This window comes from Notamacropus eugenii, chromosome 2, assembly GCF_028372415.1.
Source record: "Notamacropus eugenii isolate mMacEug1 chromosome 2, mMacEug1.pri_v2, whole genome shotgun sequence".
Lineage (NCBI taxonomy): Eukaryota > Metazoa > Chordata > Mammalia > Diprotodontia > Macropodidae > Notamacropus > Notamacropus eugenii.
In genome coordinates this window covers 331479214-331502615 of record NC_092873.1, presented here as the reverse complement: position 1 = coordinate 331502615, position 23402 = coordinate 331479214, and the positions used below count along the sequence as shown (strand labels likewise).

The window sequence follows — 23402 nt, the reverse complement described above, 5'->3', positions numbered from 1 at the left end:
TTGTTTCAGTAGTGTCTGTCCCTTCATGATCTCATTTAGGGTTTTCTTCACAAAGATGCTGGAGTGGTTGGCCATTTCCTTCTCCAGTTCATTTTACAGATGAGGAAACTGAGGAAAACAGGGTTAAGTGGCTCTCCCAGGGTCACACAGCTAGGAAGTGTTTGAGGTCACATTTGAACCCAGGTCTGAGGAGTGCCAATATTCAGCTCCTAGTCAGTTCCTCCCACATATAGTAACAACCTGATAAATGTTTGCAAAACTGAACTGAACTGAAGTCAATTACAGGCATAAGAAATCTGTCATAAGTGATTTCTCCTTTAATGAAGGTATTTCATTAGGTATTTCATCATTCATTAATACCTCATTTAGGTATTTCCTCTGTTCAGAGAGTTAGGCAGCAAGGATTTCAATCTGAGTTATATATTACATCTTGGTTAGGCTAACTGATTTTTACTACTTTACCTGTGAACCAGAGGAATGTGTTTTCCTTCACTGTGTTGTCAACTTTGTCCTTTATCCTGCCGACCAAGTTGTCCATCTCCCGTAAGCTTTCCCTGTATAGCCTTTGTCCTGATAATTTTGCTGACCGATGAGTCACAGTCAAGGGAACATGCATGTGAGTTAGGGCAAGATACAGAAAGAAAGGTCGGCCACTATCGCTGAAATAGAAATAGGGAAAGTAGTCAAATTTCAGTTGTCTGTCTCAGGACTGTCCAGGGCCATTTATTTCAAATTCTACTAAAATTTTAAATTACCTTCCCTCTGATTTCCACAATGCTCTTTGATTATCACCTTTCCCATTAAATCCTACCCCTCCCCTTAGCCCAATCAGTTTGAAAAGTTTTTATGAAAAACCTTCACAACCTGCCCCTGTCCTACATTTTTGGTTCTTACATCTTACTCCTGTCCATATATTCTGTGATCCAGGGACCATGGCCTCCTTGCTATTCCTTGAACAAGACACTTCCTCTACCAACTCAGGGACATTTTCACTGGCTGTTCCCATGCATGTACTTCTCTCACTCCTCATCTCCACCTCATAGCTTCCCTACCTTCCTTCAAGTCTTGGCTAAAGTCCCACCTTCTGCAAAAAGTCTTTCCAGTTTTCCCTAATGTTAGTGCTTTCCTCTGAGATTAGCTACAATTTATTCTGTACATAGCTTCATATATAGTTATCTGAATGCAGTCCCTTTCCTTCCCCATTCGAGTGAGCTCCTTGAAAGCATGAGCTGTTTCTGTCCTTTCTTTGTATTTAGTATAGTGCCTAGCATATAATAGGTTCTTAATAAATGCTGGTTGACTTGACTTATATGTGCTCAGGTAACTTAAAGTTATTTTAGTATGAGCTTGAAAAAAAGCCACAGTTAAAGTTAATCTGTTGGAAAAAGTTTTATGCAGCATATCTGCTATGCCACATTGCCACTCATGATGTATTCTAAAGCATAATTTTTAAAAAATTTCTTTGAATTAGCTGTTAATTTATTTTATCAGTAACTATACCTCTATCCCCCTTATTAATAAAAACAGATGATTAAAGGAAACAAAATTCGAGAGACGAATATAATCATAATAGATCCTGTGATCTGATCCATTAAACTGAAGTAAATTTTTATTAGTGTGCCAAACTTCTGTTAACCAAAGGCCCTTATTTTTAAAAAATCTATGAACTTAAGAAGCTATTTTTTTTCCTTCTCACTGCATCCTATTCTCCCCCCTCTGACTCCCTCCAGTCCCTACATTCAAGAATCTACAAAGTTCAGATCTGAAAATAACTCAACTGGCTAGAATGTGATCCTATTTGAATAGAATGAAATTTAATGAGGATATATGTAAAATCCTACACCTAGATTCAAAAAATCTACTTTAAAAGTATAGAATGGCTGATGTGTGTCTAGACAACTATTCATATACCAAAGACCTGGAGATTTTAGTGGACTGCAGCCCAGGAGGAGATCACAGTATAATATGAAAGCCAAAAAGATAACGTTATCCAAAGCTACATTAAGAAAGGCACAGGAGCATGAATGGGTAAGAACAAATCTAGTCACAGCCTTCAGTTCTGGGCATCACTTTTTAGGAGTCACATAGACAAGTTGCAATTCATTCAGAAAAGGGTAACTACAATGGTCAGGGAATGGGAGTACCAGATCCCTTATAATAAAAAGCAGTATTTAGCTGGGGGAGGAGGGGAAGGGGGAGAGTAAGGGGGGATTAAAATAGCCATCAGGGTTACTGAGTAGAAGCATCAGACTAGTTTTATTGGTCCCAGAGAACAGAGGAATGAGGGGAAGTTAGAAAAATGCAAATTTAAACCTGATTTAATGAAAATTTTCCTAATAATCGACTTCTCTAGAAAATAATGGGCTGTCCTGGGAAGTACTAGATCTCCTCTCACTGGGAATCTTCAAAGAGAGACCAGATACACCTTTTAGAGGATTTGGTAGAAAGGACTGTCAACAAGATGGGCAACTCTGATTCTACCTAGTACCTCTTTCCATGAAATGCTGCTTATGTGAAGGTTAGAAAGCCATGCTGAGAATTTCAATAATGTGTTAGTTTGTGACATGTTTTGGAGGGAAAACACTGAGTTAGTTTTGTCCTTTGTTCTAGGTGGACCATACCTAAAGCATACCAGTTGTGTGGCTTCTCCATGGCCTGGCCTATTGGGGGGAAGGTTCCATGGGAAAGTATAGGGAAAAAACGGGATGGCAGGTAACCACCTAAAAGCAGCATGGTCACCACCATGGCTCGAGGAAATGGGGCTAAGGAGATATCTGCCAAAGGCCTTGCCTTTGGGACTCTTTTAGTGCCTCTGTCCTCCTAGAGTCCTTTTACTTGAGGGTGTTTGGGTCTCTGTCCCTGTATATATAAATAAGTGATTACAACAGCAATATATTGGAGTAAAAAGAGGAATAGACTTAAATCAGGAGACTTGGGTTCAAATCTCCCTTTTACTCATTTTTTTTGCTTTTTTATATTTTATATTATTTTTATGATATAAATATATATTATATAAAATATATTATATATACATATTATTTTTTACATTATTTTATGTTACAGGGACTATCCTGTGGAACATGGACTTTGGCTCCATAGGGATGGATTTGTACTCTAGCACAGAGAAGCTTGGTGGCTCAGTAGATAGGATGCCAGTCCTGGAAGTTAGGAAGACTCATCTTTCTGAGTTCATATCTGACTTTAGACACTTACTAGCTATGTGACTCTAGACAAGGCATTTACCCCTGTTTGCCTCAGTTTACTAATATGTAAAATGACCTGAAAAAGGAAATGGCAAACCACTCAAGCACCTTTGCCAAGAAAGACTCCAAATGGGGTCATGAAAAGTCTGATATGACTGAAATGACTGAACAACACAGTACCGAATGATGAGAAGTAAATCCCTTCTTGGTACTCAGAAATGGGGAGCTACACTGAATATGACTATCAAATGAGCCAGGAAAATTCACCCTTTCAAGTTATAAAAGGAGAGGAGAAATGCTCTTTTGAGCATGTCTCTTGGGACTCTGACAACACTCCTTTGGATTTCGAGCTGGGGTGGGAGGACTAGGCCTCTAGTTCCTGAGTACTTCTGTTTTGCGTTTCCTTCCCTAAGCACATATGATGGAATAATGATCTAAAGTGGACATTTCCATCCTTGACAGATGCCTCATAAGTATGAGAGGTCAAGGAGTTCCTGAGTCTTAATTGCCCAGTAGGATGTGCTTCCTGAAACTATACTGAGAAACTAAACTTCTCAAAAGATAAGATGTACCACTACTAAGAGTATGCTGCAGCCTGAAGAAGTAAAAAAGCCAAAGCCATGTCCCAGCTTGCCCTGAGATCAGGATTTGTGAGCTGCACAAATGACACAGGTCAGAGATGAAACTGAAATAACCTGTTCAACAGTCCCACAAAATGCCTCTACCATTTAGGGAAATTATAATGAGAGTGACAGGTTATCGAGTTTTTCAAGTAATTGTTAATGTGCATTTCTAAGTCCTTTATATTTTAAGCACTTCTTTTCTGGTGGAGAAATAAATAGCTGCCTAATATACAACATCTACTTTGTACACTGAGTACTTTCTTTAGGAGAGACCTTGTTAATCCCTAAGAGAGATCCTAGATGTGAGCCATACCTAAGCATTGTTGCAGAGATTTTCCTTAGAAATCAGGGTTGGGGAAAAGTACTGGAGAGATGCTAAAAAGCCTCTTTGTGGGGCCAGGATTTTCCTGGGTATGAATCTAGGTCTACTCCAGTCTAACTCCAGAGCCTTTGGAAAGGGAAGGCCCATAGGCCAAGGGTAACACAAGGCCATAGGCCATGAGTAATATTTGTTTAAAATTTTATTGTTTTATATCACTTTCACTTCCTCATACATTCATTTCCTCATTTCACTTTCCTCTTCCTTCTACCCAGTAAGTCTTCCCTTGTACAAAAACATTTTAAGAAGAAAACATTTAAAAAAAGCAGTTCGGCAAGACCAACCCACAAATCAACTAAATCTGCCAGTATATGTAATATCCTACACCCATTATCCTCCACAAGGAAGGAAGGAACGATGGTACATGTTTTAGATACTTTTCTCCGAGCCAACCACGCCATTATAATTACACAGCATTCAGCTGCAAGATATTTGTGGTCATCATATACATTTGCTTCTGCTCACATCACTCTGCATCTATTCACAGAAGACTTTCCCTGCTCACCTGAATTCTTTACATCTGGGTATCTCGGAGGTCATTCTAGGGCTGGGGGAGGCAGAATGGAGGAAGCAAACAAGTGCTCCCAACATTCTTCTCCAAACGATTTTAAAACAACTCCTCAGATCAATTTTTTCAAGTGGCAGAGCCAGTAAAAGATCAAGGTGAGAAATTTTCCGAGTCCAACAAAACTTAGAAGATCATAAGGAGAGGTCTGTGACAACAGCCCAGAGCCCTCATAGCAGGACCAGGTGTGGGCCTTGAGACAGCAACAGCTACAGCAGCTTTGGCTGCTCTCAAGCTAGAAACAGTAAAGGAATCAGGCAACTGGTCAAAAAGAGATTACTAGGGATCCTGGTGCTAGTGCTGAATATAGAACAAGGTGCTGTTTGGCAACTCCAAGACTCACTTCTGGGTCTCACTTCCAAGGTAGAAAGGAGCACCTACAGTCACAAGGGAGCAGAGGCCATCAGAAGGGATCAGGGGCCTTGAGGAGCAGTAAGAATTGTAGTACCAAGAGATCATAGGTCCTTCCTGAGTAAGGATGGGAGTGCACACCAGAAGAGCAGTGACCACACCTTTCCCTAGATCACACCACCTGGGAAGCACCAAAACCTTCCAAACTCCCAAAACTAGCTCTGGAAATAGCAGTACAAAAAGCCTGAGAGCTGTGATAATACCTTTCCCCAACCTCCAACCTTGCAACAAAGTCCAACTTTAACATAAAGTTCAAAGAGAAGAAATGGGCTGGAAAAATGAGCAAACAACAAAAGAACTTGACCATAAAAAGCTACCATGATAACAAGGAAAATCAATACACAAAACTTAGAAGAAGAAAATGATGTCAAAATAACCGTAAGCAAAGCCTCAAAGAAAAAAGTGAATTAGGCACAAGATGAACAAAAATTCCTGAAAGAGCTAAAATTTATTTTATAAAAAAAAAATCACATAAGAGTAGTAGAGGAAAAATGGGGGGGGAGTTATGAAAAATGCAAGAAAATGATGAAAAAATAATTAATAGCGTGATAAAAGAGGCATAAAAATGCTGATGAAAATAACACCTTGAAAAACAGAATTGGTCAAATGGTTAAAGGTATAAAAAGTCACTGATGAAAATAATTCCTTAAAAATTAGATTTGGGCAAGTGAAAACTAATGATTCCACAATATATCAAGAAACAATAAAACAAAGTCAAAAGAATGAAAAAATAGAAGAAAAATGTGAAATATCTTATCAGAAGAACAACTGACCTGGAAAATAGATCAAAGAGAGATAATTTTAAATTACTGAATTGCCCAAAAGCCATGATCAAAGAATGTAAACATCATATTTCAAGAAATTATAAAGGAAAACTGCCCCAATTTCAATAAAAATGGAAAAAAATCTTCTGATCACCTCCTGAAAGAGATCCTAAAATGAAAAGTCCCAAGACTATTATAGCCAAATTCCAGAGCTCCCAGGTCAAAGATAAAATACTTCAAGCAATCAGAAAGAAACCATTTAAATATTATGGAGTCACAGTAAGGATTACACAAGATTTCATAGTTACCATGTTAAAGGAGTGAAGGTCTTGGAGTGTGATATTCCAAAACACAAAGTAGTTAGTATTACAACCAAGAATAACCTACCCAGCAAAACTGAGTTCAACCCTTTGGGGGAGGAGGGGAATTTTAACCATTCCTGATGAAAAGACCAGAAATAAATAAAAAACACAACTTTCAAATATGACTCAAAAGAAGTATAAAAAGATAAACATGAAAGAGAAATCATAAGAGACTCAATAAGGTTTATTCCTGTATGGGAATAGGATATATATATATATATATATAGAGAGAGAGAGAGAGAGAGAGAGAGAGAGAGAGAGAGAGAGAGAGAGAGAGCTCCTAAGAACTTTATCATTATTAGAATAGTTAGAAGGACTCCATGCAGATAGAGGGTACACAAATGGATTGATTATGTTGAGATGATTTAAAAGAAATGGATGGGTGAGAAAAAGGGATTCACTGAGGGAAGAGAGAATGGAGAGGAAGAATGAGGTGAATTATCTTACATAAAAAGATGCATACAAGGAAAAGCTTTTACAGTAGAGAGGGAAATGGTAAGGGAGTGGGCAATGCTTGAACCTCACTCTCATTTAAACTGGTTCGAAGAACACACACATACATATGTACAAATGCTGCATACATAATACATACATATACACACACAGTCAATTAGGTATAGAAATCTTACCCAATAGAGAAGTAGGAGGGGAAGAGGATAAGAAGGGGGAGTGGTTGATAAAAGGGAGGACAGATTAGAGGCAGTGGTCAGAAACAAAATACACTTTTGAGGAGGAACATGATAAAAAGAGAGAAAGATAAACAGAAGAAAAAGATGGAAAGAAATGCTCAGTTGGTAATCATAACTGTGAATGTGAATGGGATGAACTCATCCATAAAACAGAAGTAGATAGCAGAATGGATTAGAAATCAGAATCCAACAATATGTCATTTAAAAGAAACACATTTGAAACAGAGACACACACAAAGCTAAAATAAAGGGCTGGGACAGAATCCATTATGCTTCAGCTGAAGTAGAAAAGTCAGGGTAGCAATCATGATCTCAGAGAAAGCAAATGCAAAAATTGATTTAATCAAAGAAGTAATACCAATACTAAATATGCATCAAATGGCCTAACATTTAAATTCTTAAAGGAAAAGTTAAATGAGTTATAGGAGTAAATAGCCAGTAAAACCATATGGGGGTGGGGGGAACCTCAGCTTTCCCTTCTCAGAGCTATATAATTCCAACTATAAAATAAATAAGAAAGAAGTTAAAGAAATGAGTAGAATTTTAGAAAAGTTAGATATGATAGACCTCTAGAGAAAACTGAATGGGGATAGAAAGGAGAATAACTTTCTTATCAGCTGTACATGACACCTTCACAAAAATTGATCATATATTAGGGCACAAAAACCTCAGAAACAAATGCAGAAAAGCAGAAGTATCAAATGCACCCTTTTCAGATCATAATGCAATAAAGATTACATTCAATAAAGGGTCAAAGAAACATAGATTAAAAATAAGCTAATCCTGAAGAATGAGTAGGTCAAAGAACATAGGAATGATCAATAATTTGGTTTAAAAAATAACAATAATGAGACAGCATACTAAAATTTGTGGGATGCAGCCAAATAGTACTTGGGGAAAATGTATATCTCTTAAGTGCATACATCAATAGAAGAGAGAAAAGAACAGATCAATGAATTGAATATACGACTAAAAAAAATTTAAAAACCTCAATTAAAAATGGAAACACTAAAAATCAAAGGGGAGATTAATAAAATGAAAACATTTTATTTGAAAATTAAATTAACAACTGGTTTTATTTAAAAAAACAATGAAATAGGTAAACTATTGGTTAATTTGATTAAAAAAGAAAGAAAGAAGAGACTCTCAGAGGGAGAGGGGATCTCATTGGTCTCTGACTAAAAGCTCTGATTAAAAGGCAGACTGTCTTTTGCCTCGTTTTTATATCCTCAGCACTTAGTACAGTGCTGGCACATACTCAACACTTAATAAATGTTTATTGACCAACTGAATAAGAATTTTTGACATTTGTCATTTCTTGTAGCACAGTAGTAATATCCCCAGTTGCTCATCTGTAAATTGAGCTGAAGAAGGAAATGGCAAACCACTCCAATATCTTTACCAAGAAAATCCCAAATGGAATCATGAAGAGTTGGGCATGACTGAAATTACTGAACAACAACATCTCATTAAATTCACAAACTACAACTTTGTTAGTCATTCCCCATTGATACTACTTCTTACTGTTATCACTGTCTTTATAACTTTGGGCAACTCTCTTCCTCTCCATGGGCCTCTGTTTTTTTTCATCTGTAAAAATAAGGTAATACATACAATACTTACCTCATAGAGATGTTTTAAAGGACTTGCAAAATCTTAAGGTACTAAATGGCTTAAATCATAGGTTTAAAGTTGGAAGAGACCTCAGAGTTCACTTAATCCAACCTCCTCATTTTATAGGTGAAGAAACTAAAGCCAAAAAAAGTTAAATGACTTTGCCAAGGTCACATAGAAAGTATATATATGGCAAAGAAGGGGCTCTCTGATTCTCAATTACAGCATTCTTGCTAGGGCATCATGCTATCTCTCTTAAGTTGTTACTACAATTATGGTCTTGTTATGTAATTTAGATTGGTGGAATTCAACACAAAATTTCCTGTACCTACATGATCTCAGTGACTAAACTTCTCTCTTTCATGGACACTAGTCCATAAGAAATACTCCAAAGCAGCAATTCTACCTTCCCTGACTTAGTTCCTCATACTTCTGCCTCCAGTTTCTCTGACAAATTTTTATTAGTGTCATTTATCATCAATCCCTACCCTTCCCTCCCCAGGTACCACTAAGGCTTCCAATTTCCTATACTGTGTCACCTCCCATAAAGCTATCTCTTCCAGCCATATAGTTTTCTGATCTGTTCCCTTTCTTAGAGCAAACATAAATAGGAGTATGTCTAAAATTCATTGGCAATTTTATTAATGTGATACAAGTCAATTGGGGGCAGGACAGGAAAATAACATTTTTCAAACCACAAGTGTTTTGTGGAAGAGAGATTCTAGCTATGCATGAAAAAGATTGCATAATGAGCCATCCACCTACGTAGGTAGAAAAAAGCAGGTTATATTAAATGAAACTAGTATTGTCTATTTTCTTTTTTGGCCTTATTGCTTCTTACAAATCCAGGTGAGGCAGAGAATATGGTCTTGGCTAGATGACTAGACAGAAAGGACACTCATCTGCTTTCCCATAATATGCTTAACACCTTCCCAAACTGGAGATTGTCTGGCCAGGTGAACTTATCCCACCTGTGGTGCTTCAGTTATCTGGATACATTAGGAGATCTCTTCAGACCCCACAAAACTGGGCACCAGGTGAGTAAAAAAGACAGTTCTACGTGAAGTTTATTCTGTTCCACTCCTCTGTTCTGTAAGTCCATCCTGGCAAAATTTAGGGACACCTTCAGAATCTACGACCTACAAGAATGCCTCACTTTGTGCAACAGATGTTTGTCCGAAAAGTTGCATGTTAAATGTGTTTGTAGGAACTAAATCATATTTTGAAGTCACTCTAGACACACAGGTTACCACCCTCGGGGGGCGATGGAACAATCCAGGAGGGTGTTAGTAGTCTCAGGAGCAATTGGAGGGTGTTGAATAAAAACAAGGGGGCAGTGGAAGCAAAAGAAAAGAAGGTAAGAAAATTTTGAAAAACCGTTTATATGTTTCATCTGTAGTACAACAGAGCTAAAGTTGTAGTGATAATATTAGTTTCCAAATAAACACACAAAATGCAAATTATAGCCAACCAGTGGTCAAGTCCACAGACAGGTCTTAACAAGCAAGTGTGGGCAGACAAGTGTGGCTCACATTGTCAGAAAGCAAAGCATGCATCAGCAGAAATATGTGCATGCAATGACTTATTTACAATAACTCTACAGTTAAATGACGTGGTACTGCAGCATCAAAATTTTAATGCGGGAAAAAGCCTCACAAATTTACAATAAATTATTAAATTTAAGATGCTTCATTTAAATATATTTTATATTATATTATGTTATTTTAAATGATGCAAATTTGAAAAAAAAACATTAAAGGGTTAAAGAAAGTAGATTTTGGGGAGGTGGCACTGAGTAATTTTTTTTAAAGGAGGCAGTAGGCCAAATCAGTTTGGGAACTTCTGCTCTACAGGCACAGTATGTGTGTGTGTGTGTGTGTGTGTGTGTGTGTGTGTGTATGCGTGTGTGTTCGTCCTTCGTTGCCAATGAAGACCATGCCATCAGAGAAATAATGACATGACTTGCACTTGACTTGGTTTTGAGTGAAGGAGGGCTGTGTAGGTCACCAGTCTCACCTCTCCTCCAGAGCCATCTGAATCCAGTGACCAAATATTCATCAGGATGACTGGAGATAACCCAGGATGAGGCAATTGGGGTTAAGTGACTTGCCCAAGGTCACACAGCTAATGAGTGTCAAGTGTCTGAGGTGAGATTTGAACTCAGGTCCTCCTGACTCCTGCACTGGTGCTCTATCCACTGTACCACCTAGCCGCCCCTAGACGCCCCTCTAGAGGCACAGTGAAATAACAAATAGAGAGCCAACCTCAGAGTCAGAAAGACCCTGGTTCAAGTCCTGACTCTGATGCATGTTAATTGCATGACCTTAGGCAAAATCACTTAACACCTTGGAACCAGACCAGTATCTAAAATGATAAGTTACAAATTAATTCCCTTATGGGGAGTTTCCAATGTAATGAAATCATGAGTCTAGTCTCATCCCCTCCCAAAAAAGGAACACTCACTAGAGTCAGGACACCTTTTGTCCTTTTGTGAGGTAAATCATGATTCCCAACATATCAGGGAACTCCATTCCAGCTAGAATATTCTGTGATTCTAAATAAACATTTTCATATATATATTTACTTAAAGTACTATTGAGATATACAATGCATTTGTATGATTGAAATCAGAGTGAGGTGAGCAAAATTTGGTGCACAATTTTCACAATGATGTTATAGAGAAAGCAACTTTAAAAGACTTTAGAACTCCAGTTAACGTAATCATAAACCATGAGATTCGAAAACTGAGAATGAAACGCATCACTCAATTCCTGCCTGAGAGATGATGGACTTACAATCTAGAAGGAGACAAACGCTCCACGGCTGATGTTGGAATTTGTTTTGCTGTACAATGTGTTTGGTGTGAGGGTCTTAGATTTTTGAGGATTTTTATTGTTAAGAGGGGAGGTGGAGTAGAGGCAGTAGAAAATAAAGATAATAAATGCTCTTATAAATACAATTTTATTTTATTTTCAGTTCTGAATGATCTCTCTTCCTCTTCCTTACTCCACCCATTGAGAAGACAAGAATGCTTTTTTTTTTTAAAAAAAAAAAGAGACTTCAAAAGGAGCTTTACCTTGTTAAGCTTCAGTTTTCTTATCTCTAAAATGAAGATGATGTTATCTAACTTGCCTACTTAGAAAGCAATAAAATAATTATAAAGATTAAGGAGATAGTTCTGGAAAGCAATTGAAACTCTACCAGAAATGTCATTAAATTGTTCAAATGCCTTAATACAGAAATCCCATGACTAGGCATGTTCTCCCAAGGAAGTCAAAAACAGAAGGGTCCCTTACATATCCAAATACTAATAACAGCACTTTTTGCAGTAGCAAACAAGAACAAAGCCTGGAAACAAAGGGGATGTCTATATGTTGGAAAATGATTAAACAATCTATGGTATTATTGTACCCAAGAGAGAATATAAGGAATTCAAGGAATATAGGAAGGACTGTTTGAACTGATGCAAAGGGAAGGAAATGGAACTAATAGAAAAATATACACAATGGTAATAATAGCGTAAATTAAAATAACACTAAAAGACAATGGAACTCAAGAGCGATGACCAATCTTGGTCCAACTGGCAGAAGATGAAGCATACTCCTCTCTTGTACTAGTTGGGGGACTACTGAGCAGGATGTTCTATATACAATGAGTTGCACTGGTTGTGATTTTGCATCATTATTTTTGTTACAAAGAATGTTCTACTGTTGGGGTGCTATGTTGTGCAATGACTGTTGTGTAAAAAACAAAAGGTATCAATGAAAAAAAATTAAAAGAAAAACTGTGTAGAAAACTTGTCAAGTCTCTTTTAGAAGAAATTTTGTTCAGGTTTGGATTGGACTAGCTGCTACTAACGTCCCTTCCAATTGTGAGATTTTGCAATTCAGTGCTTCAGTGTTTAATAACTACAAAAGTTCACAAGTTCGTTTTTTTAGTCTTACCTTTTTTTTTTTTGCTCTAATTTAAGCCTGTTGTTCTAATATTAAGTAAAACCAGAGAATAGTTGGTCTCCATCTTATTCTGGAGTTCTTAACTTGAGATCTGTAAACTTTAAAATATATTTTGATAATATATAACAATGTAATTGACTCCATTTGTAATCTTATGTATTTTATCTTAAGCACTTAAAAACATGATTCTGAAATGTGGTCAATAGATATCACAAGATGGTCAAAGGGGCCCATGAAACAAAAAGCTTAAGAATCCCTGACCTAATTAGAACTTCAAATGTGGTACTGCATTGTATCACAGAATGAGAACTAGAAATGATCTTGGTAGTCATTCAGTCTAATACTCTCATTTTTATTTAGTGAGGAAAGTGATGTGCACAACTCAAACCCACATCTTCAAATCTAGCCCTCTTTCCACTGTACCACACTATCTCTTGAAGGTCATAATGAAATTATGACTCAGCCTTTCTCTTCTTCAAGGTAAATAATGGGCATTTTATTAAAGAATGCTCCCTAGACCAGGGGGGTCTTAGGTTATGGCAGAACCCACAAAGTCACAAGATGCTGACAAGTTGAGAAGGATAGTGACATAAAGCAAAGGGGTAATTGAGTCTCTAGGTACTAGAAAGATGCCATTTTACTGACAGGGAGTCCTTGAGCAAGGACACTTGGAAAATTACTGACACAGGGCATCCTATTTTGAGAAGATGCTTCCCCAAATCCATTCTGTAACCAGAGAGGGGGGCAAGCCCAGAGAAAAGTAGTGCAGGCTTTCAGAAACAGGAGTAGAGTTGGTAGTTGCCTCCCCTGTACAATTCAAAACTCCAGAACAATCCCTTCCCTTCCTCAAAAATATAAGTATTATAGGATTTAGAGCTAGAAGGAACATTACAGACCACTTAGTCCAATAGGGTCATTCCATGGATGGAGAAACTGAGTCCCAAAGAGGTTAAATAATAATATGATACAGATTTTAAGTAGCAGATGTGAGTGCATGTCTTCTAGCCTCAAATTCAATGTCCTTTCCTCTACAATAATCTGCCTCCATCTACTCCATGAATATCTGATATTCCTACCAACATAGGTATTCCTTTGTCTAAGGGCAGTAAAGTAGATCATTATCTTAAGGATGCCCTTGTTAAAACACATGTGACCCTTCATTAAAAAAAACAGAGGAAGAATGGATGGAGGTAGCTTTCACCAACTTGGCTATGGGGAAAGTTCTTAAAGAAACGAGATAGAGAAGGTCACAAAAGATAAAATAGATAACTTCAATTAATTGTCTTTAAAAACCATTTCATGAATAAAACAATGGTGCTTAGGATAAGAAGGGAGACTGTTGATTGGGAGAAAGATCTTGGTATCAAATATTTCAGATAAGAATGTGACAGCTAAGCCATATGGGGAACTGGCTATGAGGAACCCAGAGTTTTCCAACTCCCTTGCCTCAACCAAAGCCAAGGGGAATGACTGAAGCTGTGGCCAGTTCTAGAAAGGGTTATTTGTAATTCAGGGAAGCCAAGTTTCAAGGGCAACTAGAAGATGAATGGGAGAGAAAAAGATTTAGGATCTCCTGTATGTGTTCGCTTCTCTCTTCTGACACTTGCCACCACTCTGGCGCAGATTCTCATCACCTCATCACCTAGCCTATTGTAATAGCCTACTTGTTGGTCTCTCCACCATAAATTTTTCCCTACTGCAGTCCATCCTTCACTCAGCTGCTAAAGTGATCTAACTATGTCAATAAACACTCCACCCCCACCACCCATCCCATTCAATAAAACTAATGTCTTCCTATCACCACCAGGATCAAAGATAAAAATCCTTTTGTGTTTAATGCCCTTCATAATCTTTCCCACACCCACATTTTCTGTCTTCTTACACCTTATACTCCCCATGTACTTTGTGATACAGTGACACTGGTCCTCACGCTGTCCCTCACAAGAACCCCATCTCTTGACTCCAGGCATTTTCACTAGCTGTTTCCCATGTCTAGCGGTTTCCCTCCTTATCTCTTACCAACTCCTGACTTCCCGTTAAGCTTCAGCTAAAATCTTACTTTCTTCAATAAACTTTTCTTGATCTCTCTTAATTCTAGTGCCTTCCCCCTATTAATTATTTCCAATTTATCCTGTACATAGCTTGTTTGTATGTTGTTTCATCCATTAGATTTGGGCTGCTTGAGGCCAGGAATTGTCTTTTGCTATTCCTTGTATCTCCACAGCTTAGCACAGTACATGACATCTAGTAGGCACTTACTAAATTAAATGTTTGTTGACTGACTAACTAAAACCATGGAAATGCTACTGCTAGGCATATACCTTATAAAGGTCAAAAACAGAAAGAAAGGCCCCCTATATACCAAAATATGCATAACAAATCTTTTTTTGCAGTAGCAGAGAACTGGAAAGAAAGTATGTGGCCATTAAGTAGAAAAATGGCTGAACAAATTTTGGAACATGAATTTAGTGGAACACTATTGTCATAATAGACAACAAATATAAAGAATTAAGAGAAATATAGGAAGAAGTATATGAACTGATGCAGAACCAGGAAAACATTTTGAAAAACAAAAGATCTAGAATATTAAGGGAAATGATGAAAACTAGGGTTGAAGGTGGAAAGCATTTCCAGATCTCAAACTATACTATAAAGCAGCAACCCAGCTATCAAATGATCTAGTATTAGCTGAAAAATATAGAGATAAATCAATAGAATAGACTAGACAAGGGAGAATCAGAAACAATGAAATCAATAATCCAGTGTTTGATCAAGTAGAAAATACAAACTACTTAGGAAGAAACAACTTATTTGATAAAAATTGCTGGGACAACTAGAAAGCAGTCTGACAAAAGTTAGGCTTAGATCGACACATCACATGTCATAATATATTCTAAATGGACACACAATCTTAATATTAAAGATCATACTTTTTTTAAAAAAATTAGAAGAGAAATAGAGCATATACCTCTCATAGCTATGAGGAGCAGATGTATTCTCAGCCAAACAAGAGATAGAAGCACTTAACAAAAATAAAATTGATAACTTTTATTATATGAAATTGAAAATCTTATGCACAGACAACATTTAATGCATCTAGCATAAGAAGGAAAGTGATCAAAAGGGAAAAAATGTTTTTCTATCAGATTTTTCTTATAAGGGTTTGGTATTCAAAATTTATAAATAATAAATATATTATAAAACTAATAGCTATTCCTCAATAGATAAGTGGTCAAAGGATATGAACAGATAGTTCTCAAAAAAATAGGCAAGTGAATAGTAACAAAATTATAAAGATATAAAGATCAAGCATGTCTCAAGTGAAGAGATATGAGAGATAACTTCCAACCCACTCCTTTGTGGAAGTGGGAGGTCTACAAGGGTAACACATTTTTGAACTTTTTCAACATATTAATCAGTTGTACTTTTTCCTTCCTCTTTAAAAATACTATTTGTTACATGGGATGGCTCTCTAGGAGGGATAGGAGGAGACAGACTTGGAATAACTATGATGATGTAAGAAACATAAAATATCAATAAAAAATTTTAATGAATGGTAATAAAAACAAAGGCATTAATTAAAAACAAAATAAAATGCATATAAATCTTAGTAAGGGAAGGGTGGTGGATGTGGGACTTTTCATTAACATCAAGGCATGGATCAGCTGATCAGACAAACAAAATGTCCTACAAGAAAGCTGAGAGCAGGATTTAGAGAGCATGAGACACTGGAGTATGTTTCAGTTGGGTTGGGGAGGAGTATGGCAGGAAAACCCCATAGTCATGGGAATTGTGACTCTAACTGCTTGGCTGGAGGATTATTGTAAAGGGAAGTTCTGGGGCAATTTTTCAGAGGGTGGAATGGGAGAAAAAAGGGGGTGTCTGGTCAATATGACCTTCTTCTAAATTTTGCCTCTAAGGAATGGAGGATTTTCCAGATTTATGTACACTCAAAACAAAGTCAAGTGCAAGTCATGTTATGCAAGTGCAAGTTATTTCTCTGAGGGCATAGTCTTCTTCGGCAATGAAGGAGGAACACACATGCTGCTGTGTATATGCTGTGTTTATTCTTTCCCCACCCTGTTATCTGCCAGCTCAGCACTCTGCCTGCTGCCTAATCTAGCTCAAATCCTGGTTTAGCCTTCAGCATATTCGTCTTAGAGCCACTGACCTGAATTTAAATCAAAGAACTAGAGCTTAGCCCTGAGACCTTAGAAATCATCTAGTCCACCTTAAAGTCACACAAGTAAAAATTAACAAGTCCAGAACTCAAACTATACATTCTCTGATTCAAATTTAGCACTGTTTCCACTATACCATGTCATTTTGTGCATCCAAGTAAAAGGCAGAGAAAGGGCCCCCCAGCCCAGACATACTTGCAGTGATAGGGCTGTTTAGATTGTCTTTATGCCTATTAATATATGACACAGCACTGGATTTGGAGTCAAAGAGTTTGAGTCCCAGTCCTAGATCCATTATACTGCACTACACCTCTAGATCTGACCTGCCCACCTGTCTCTGCCCCTGCCCTCCCTCCCCACTGCCCCAATTCTAGGAATTCTCAGGGAGCCCTAACTCCAGATCTATCCTGACTTCTTGTGGCCACTGTATTTACCCCCTGTGACTTCCCTAGGAGCCCAGTGACAGTCCCAAATCCAGCTCATCTATCTGTCTTTCAAAGTGTCTTCTGAGGTATCAGACTAGGATACAGGCCTTCTACAGAGGTCATTCCCAAATGAGACATACTCTGAATGTCTAGTTCCTCCCTCCTGTTCAGAATCCCCCAAAGTGGTATTTCACCTTCACATGCATACTGCCAGTCAGGCTTCCTGTGCCTTGTAAGACTCAATACTACCACCTACCACAAAGACATCAAGGAAGGCCCTGAACAATGTCTCTGTAGTTACTGATAATCTGCCTAATTCATTTTTCAGTTGTTAACATACTCCTGCCTATCATACTTTTTCCACTCCAGTGATTCTGAACTCTCAATTGTCATTGTGCAAACCCCATTGTCCCCTTCCTCCTCATTTCCTTCAACCCTACCCCTTTACCCCTTCCAAGGACCCGTTCCAGATCTGTAACCTCTTCCACTGTGCTCTCATTCCTGTTCCATAGAGAACAAACTTGCTTTTATTTGAAATCATTTCATTTCCCATGCTGGGAATGGGAAATTTTCTGGCACTTAATATTTGTGACTCCTTTCTGATAACAGTGTCCCTGGGCATCCTCTCCAATACCATTTACATTTTCACCCATTTCCCACTTTCAATTCAGAGGCTGTGGGGGAGGGGGCAGAATATTCCTTGCTCCACATTTCTACCTCTCCTCCTTTGAGGTTCATTCTATCCACATCCATCACCCAATCAAGATTCTAATAGTTGTTATCTACCAACCCCCAAGACCCTCTTCTCTCTTGATGAATTTAGTGCCTGGGTCAAGGTCTTTCTCTCAATCTCAGCTCTAGTACTCCTACCAGGGGATTCCCTCAAACTCCTTAATGGTTCAGTTCTTTAATTTACTGACTTCCCATGACCTGCTTCTCTACCCCACAAAATCTGCATAGAGAGAGCCACAATCTTGATCTTCTGATCAATCACCAGTATTCCACAAACTCTGAAATTCCTTTATCTGATCATTATCTATTGAGATTCCACCTCTCCTTCTGCCTTGCAACACCGAATCATGTTCTTTATCCTTACTATGACCTTTAATTCCTCTACCCCTCAGTTCTTTCAAAGACCATCACCCCTGCTCTGGGTACACTTTCCTCCTTTCCCCATCATAATCCCTTGATGGACCAGTTGAACTTTATACTGGCCTCTACAATCGAGACCCTTGACCCTTTATCCAATTGCCAGTAATGCCTTGATAAATCCCAACCTTCAGTTACTCTCACCATCTGCCTCTTTTGCTTCTATTCATGCGCTGCTAAAGAAGCTAGAAAAAAATTATAAAATCCAACTTGGATCCACTATCAGTTTGTTACATAATCTCAACTAAGCCTTCACTGAGCACAGTAATTCCTCTACACCTCCTTAATTAACTCAATGTACCACTCACATCAGTGGCTTTTTCAACCTGTTTCACCCCTTTTCAAATCTCCTGTGGTACTCCCCTCCTCCTATTTTCTCAACTATGAATGTTGCCTCATATTTCACTGAAAAAATTGAGGTCATTTGCAAAGAATTCTCTTTTCTTCCCTCTCCCTCATCTCCCATCACTCAAATGTTTTCTGTAACTATCAGCTCTTCACCTCTGCCTCACATAAGGAGGTAGGCATTCTCCTTGCCAAGGCAAAATCCCCTATTCATACCCTTAATCCCATTCCATTCCATTTTCTCTAGTAGACTGATCCCTCCACAACCCTCTCATTAATTTTCAATCTCTCCCTGACTACTAGCTACTTTGCTATTGCCTACAAACATGTCCATGACTCCCTTAATTTTAAAAACTTGATGCAAACAAACCAAAAAATCTTAAAAACTTGATGCAATCAAACCCTACTAGCAATTGTTCTTTTTGTGGTTAAAAGATGTCTTCAATTAATTCCTCTATTTCCTCTTCTCCTGCTCTCTTCTAATCTCTCCACAGCCTGGTTTTTGACCTCACATCATCATTCAGCTGAAACAACTGTCTCCAGTGATGCCAATTGCCAAATGTAAAGGCCTTTTCTCAGTCCTCATCCTTCTTGACTTCCCTGAAACCTTTAACACTGTTAAGGAGGTAGAACCAAGATGGTAAATTAGAGGAAGCACCCCAGCTGAACTTTCTCAATATTTCCCTCCAAACAACACCTCAAATCAAATTCTGGAGTGGCAGAGCTAATAAAAGATTGAGGTGAGACATTCTTCCCACCTAAACAAACTTAAGAGGTCAACAGGAGATGTCTGTGACATTGGATTGGAGGCCTGTCCAGAGCCCACATACATTATGGTGGTAATAGAAGCCACATCAGTAGCTTTGGGAGCTTTCAACCCAGAGACAGTAATGGGGTCAGACAACTTCTCAGAAAGAGATTACAGGGGTCCTGCTACTGCCACTGAATACAGCAGATTGCCAACTCTACACATATTGCCTATATATAATTCTGGGTCACAGTTCCAGGGCAGAGAAGAGAACTGGTGATCAGAAACAAGGTGGGCAAGGGCCTTGGTTATAGTTCCAAAGCAAAGAGAAGCACTAGCACTTGTGGCTGCAGGGGAGCAGGAATGCTTCCTGGGTAAAGACCAGAACACAGGTCAAGAAAATAGAGATGATACCTCTCCCAGGATCACACCACCTTGAAAGCATCAAAACCTTGCAGACCCCCAGAAATAGCTCTGAAAACAGCAGCGTGAAAAAGCCAGAAGCTTGGGACAGTGTCTCCCTACTCCCAGATGAGCAGAGGCTAACTTTAACATAAAGTTCAAAGTCAGGAAATAGGCTGGGAAAACAAACAAAAAAAATTGACCATAAGAAATATAAGGTAAACATCAAAGACTAATTACAAAGGACAGTGGCAGGGAAGAGCAAGACTTATTCAGAAGAAGACAAGAATATGAAAACAGTTACACAAAAAGGCTCAAAGAAAAATGCTAATTGGACCCAAAACCAGTATGAATTCATGGAAGAGCTAAAGAAAGAGATAAGAGTGATAGAGAAAAAATTGGGAAAAAATAAAGAGTGATGTGAAAAAATTATGAAAAGAGAATTAACAGTTTGATAAAAAGAGACACAAAAAAATAGTGAAGAAAATAACACCTTAAAAAAGAGAAGTGGCCTAATGGTAAAAGAGGCACAAAAATTCAAGGAAAAAAAAAATTCCTTAAAATGCAGAATAGGTCAAATGGAAAAAAGAAGTACAAAAGCTCAATGTGACACTGAGAAACAAAAAAAACAGGAGAGGATACTGGCAAGATGGTAAAGTAGGTTGGCATAAGGGACACTAGCCCCAGCTGTGCTGCTGAGATAAAACATGGCCCTGGGAGGGAAAGAACCAGCATTTGTCTGATGAGTGCAGAAGCAGTGGGGTGGGGATGCCACAGGTTATGGACACTTACAGGAGGGTGAAGTTCTTGGTTTTGGTTTCAGGCCAGAGGAAAGAACTGAAGAAAAATCTGAGGCCAAAGGACCCATCCCTTTTATCTCAGGACTAGAGGTGATTATAATAAATAAGATTCTAAAAGTAAAAAAAATTATAAGCAGGCATAGGAAAAAGAAACTAACCATAGAAAGTTACTATGGGAGTAGAAAAGATTTAATTTTGTTTCCAGAGGGTGACACTGAAGGAAAAAAAGTCTCTCCCACCCCAAAGAATAACATCAAATGGTCATCTGCCCAAAAAGAATTCATAGAAGAACTTTAGAAATACTTTAAAAATCAAATAAGAAAGATTGAAGAAAAATTTTTTAAAATAAGAACAATATAAGAAAAACAAGAAAAGAATGAAAAGAAAGTCAGTTAACTAGAAAAGAAGATCCAGAATCTTAAGGAAGAAAACAACTCCTTGAAAAATAGAATTGGGCAAGGGGAAGCCAGTGAAGATATGAGACCATGACAAACAAAAGAAAATATAAAGAATGAAAAAAAAAGAAGAGAAAATGAAATGTCTCATAAGAAAAATAACTGATCTAGAGAACAGTTCAAGAAGAGAAAATATAAGAATAATTGGACTGCTTGAAAGCTATGACAAAAAAAAGAATCTTGATACAGTAATCCAAATAATTGTATACACAATTATACATTATACAATAATACAAATAATTAGAGATAACTGTTCTGAAGTGTTAGAACAAGAAGGGAAAGAAGAAATAGAAAAAAACCCACCAATCACCACTTGAAAGAGATCCTATGAGGAAAACCTACAGGAATATCACAGCTATATTCCAAAACCCCTAAGCTCAAGGACAAAATATTATGAGCAACAAGAAAAAAGATTCAAATATGTTAGAGAAATAATTACAATCATGCAGCACCTAGCAGCGGCTACACTAAAAGACCACAGGTCTTAGGACACTATATATCAAAGAGCAAAAGAACTGGAATTGTGGCCAAAAATATCATACTCAGAAAAGTTAAGCATAATCCTGAATGAAAAAAGAGACATTCAATGAATAGCCAGACTTTCAGGACTCTGTTGCAAAAAGATCTGAAATCAAGAGAAAATTTGTCATATAAGATCCAAGAGAAATAGGTAAACATCAAAGACTAATTACAAAGGACTCAATAAAGACAGTCTGTTTGCTTTTTATATGAAGAAATGTAAATTGTATGTCTAAGATTGTTATTAATAATTGGGTAATTTGAAAGAAAGATTGGGGTAGAGTTGAGTATCATGTGATACTAAAAAGTGAACCATCTAGGAAAAGATAAAAAGAATAATTATCTTATACAAATGAGGTGTAAGAGGAAAAACTAGCAGAGAGAAATTAGATGTTGGGAGGAGAGCTGGTAGTTCTCGAACCCTACTCTCATCAGGAATGGGTTAAAGAAGGAAAAATACATATATATCTAGAAGGGCATAAAGTCTTCTATTTGGAAAGAAATAAAAAGCTAAGAGGATAGGAAGGGAGCAAAGGATAAGGGAGGGATTTGAGGGTGGGGGGAGAGGATAACAGAGAGATCTTTGGTGCAAAGGGAAAGGGTGAGAAGGGAGTATAAGGGAGGGATCCTCGGAAGGAGGGAGGTTAAATAATAGTAGGGCAAAGTAGCAGATAGAAGTAAAACAGAGGAGCCACGAGGGATAGAAAACAAGAGATACACACAAACATAAAATACAGATCAGGAGTAGAATTTATTGAGAAAAAAAGCAGGGGCAGTAATTGTGATCTCACACAAAGTTAAAGCTAAAATAGATTTAATGAAAAGAGAAAAAATGGGGAAACTATACTATATGTCAGCCATGTTAAGCAGTATTGTTTTACACTATTTAAAATAACCAGACAGTATAAGGTTGGAATATTGCTGTGGTGTAGAAATGATGAGTTGGTAGATTTTTTAAAATGTGGAAAGACTTGGACTTATGAAGGCAGATGTTATCTACCTTCAGAGAAACAGAAGAGAAAAAAGCATAATATGGCCTTACAGAGATGCATATGAATGTATATGTGTATATGTGCATGATTATAGACATCTCTACATATGTATGTGTATTTAAGCATATGTATGTATGTGTATATATGTTGTATGTATGTATATATGTATATACTTATGTGTGTGTATCCATGCTTAATTGTAGCCTTGTCGTTCTTGGGGGAGAGTAGAAGGAAGCGGGGGAAAGAACAAAGAAAAGAGTGCACAGCAGAGAAAAAAAGAAAATCTACAAGAAAGCAAAGATGGACACCTCTGAACACAATGTGTAGTACTTATTATATGGGCTTTCTTGAAATGGAAATTTCTTGTTTTATATTTTGAATCTTCTCTTATGTTCTGCTGCGTACATGGCAATCATTATTTTTCTTTTCTTATTTTATATTTGTGTTAGTATTTAAGTTTAAAATTTAAAAAAAGAAAATTAAAAAAGAGAAACAAAGTCAAAAAAATGAAAAATTAGAAGAAAATGTGAGATATCTCATCTGAAAAATTACTCACCTGGAAAACAGATCAAGGAGAGATAATTTAAGGATTATTGGACTGCCTGAAAGCCATGATAAAAAAAAAAAAAACCCTTGACATTTTGTACTTCAAGAAATTTTCAAGGAAAATTGCCTTGATATCTTAGATCCAGAGTATAAAATAGAAATTGGAAGAATCTACCAATCACCTCCTGAAAAAGATCCTAAAATGAAAACTCCCAGGAATATTTTAGCCAAATTCCTGAGTTCCCAGGACAAAGAGAAAATACTTCAAGGAGTCAGA

At 37.5% G+C, this 23402-nt stretch overlaps 1 protein-coding gene across 10 annotated transcripts in view; it reads right to left on the bottom strand.

Moving 5' to 3' along the window:
- The window catches only part of ARSG (arylsulfatase G), a 188534-nt gene that overhangs the window by 26984 nt on the left and 138148 nt on the right, over nt 1-23402 (bottom strand). For all 10 annotated transcript variants that reach the window (XM_072645498.1, XM_072645504.1, XM_072645502.1 and 7 more), the window contains one exon: nt 463-659. In XM_072645498.1, coding sequence (XP_072501599.1) covers nt 463-659 — 197 coding nt within the window. The remainder of the gene's footprint in view (nt 1-462; nt 660-23402) is intronic.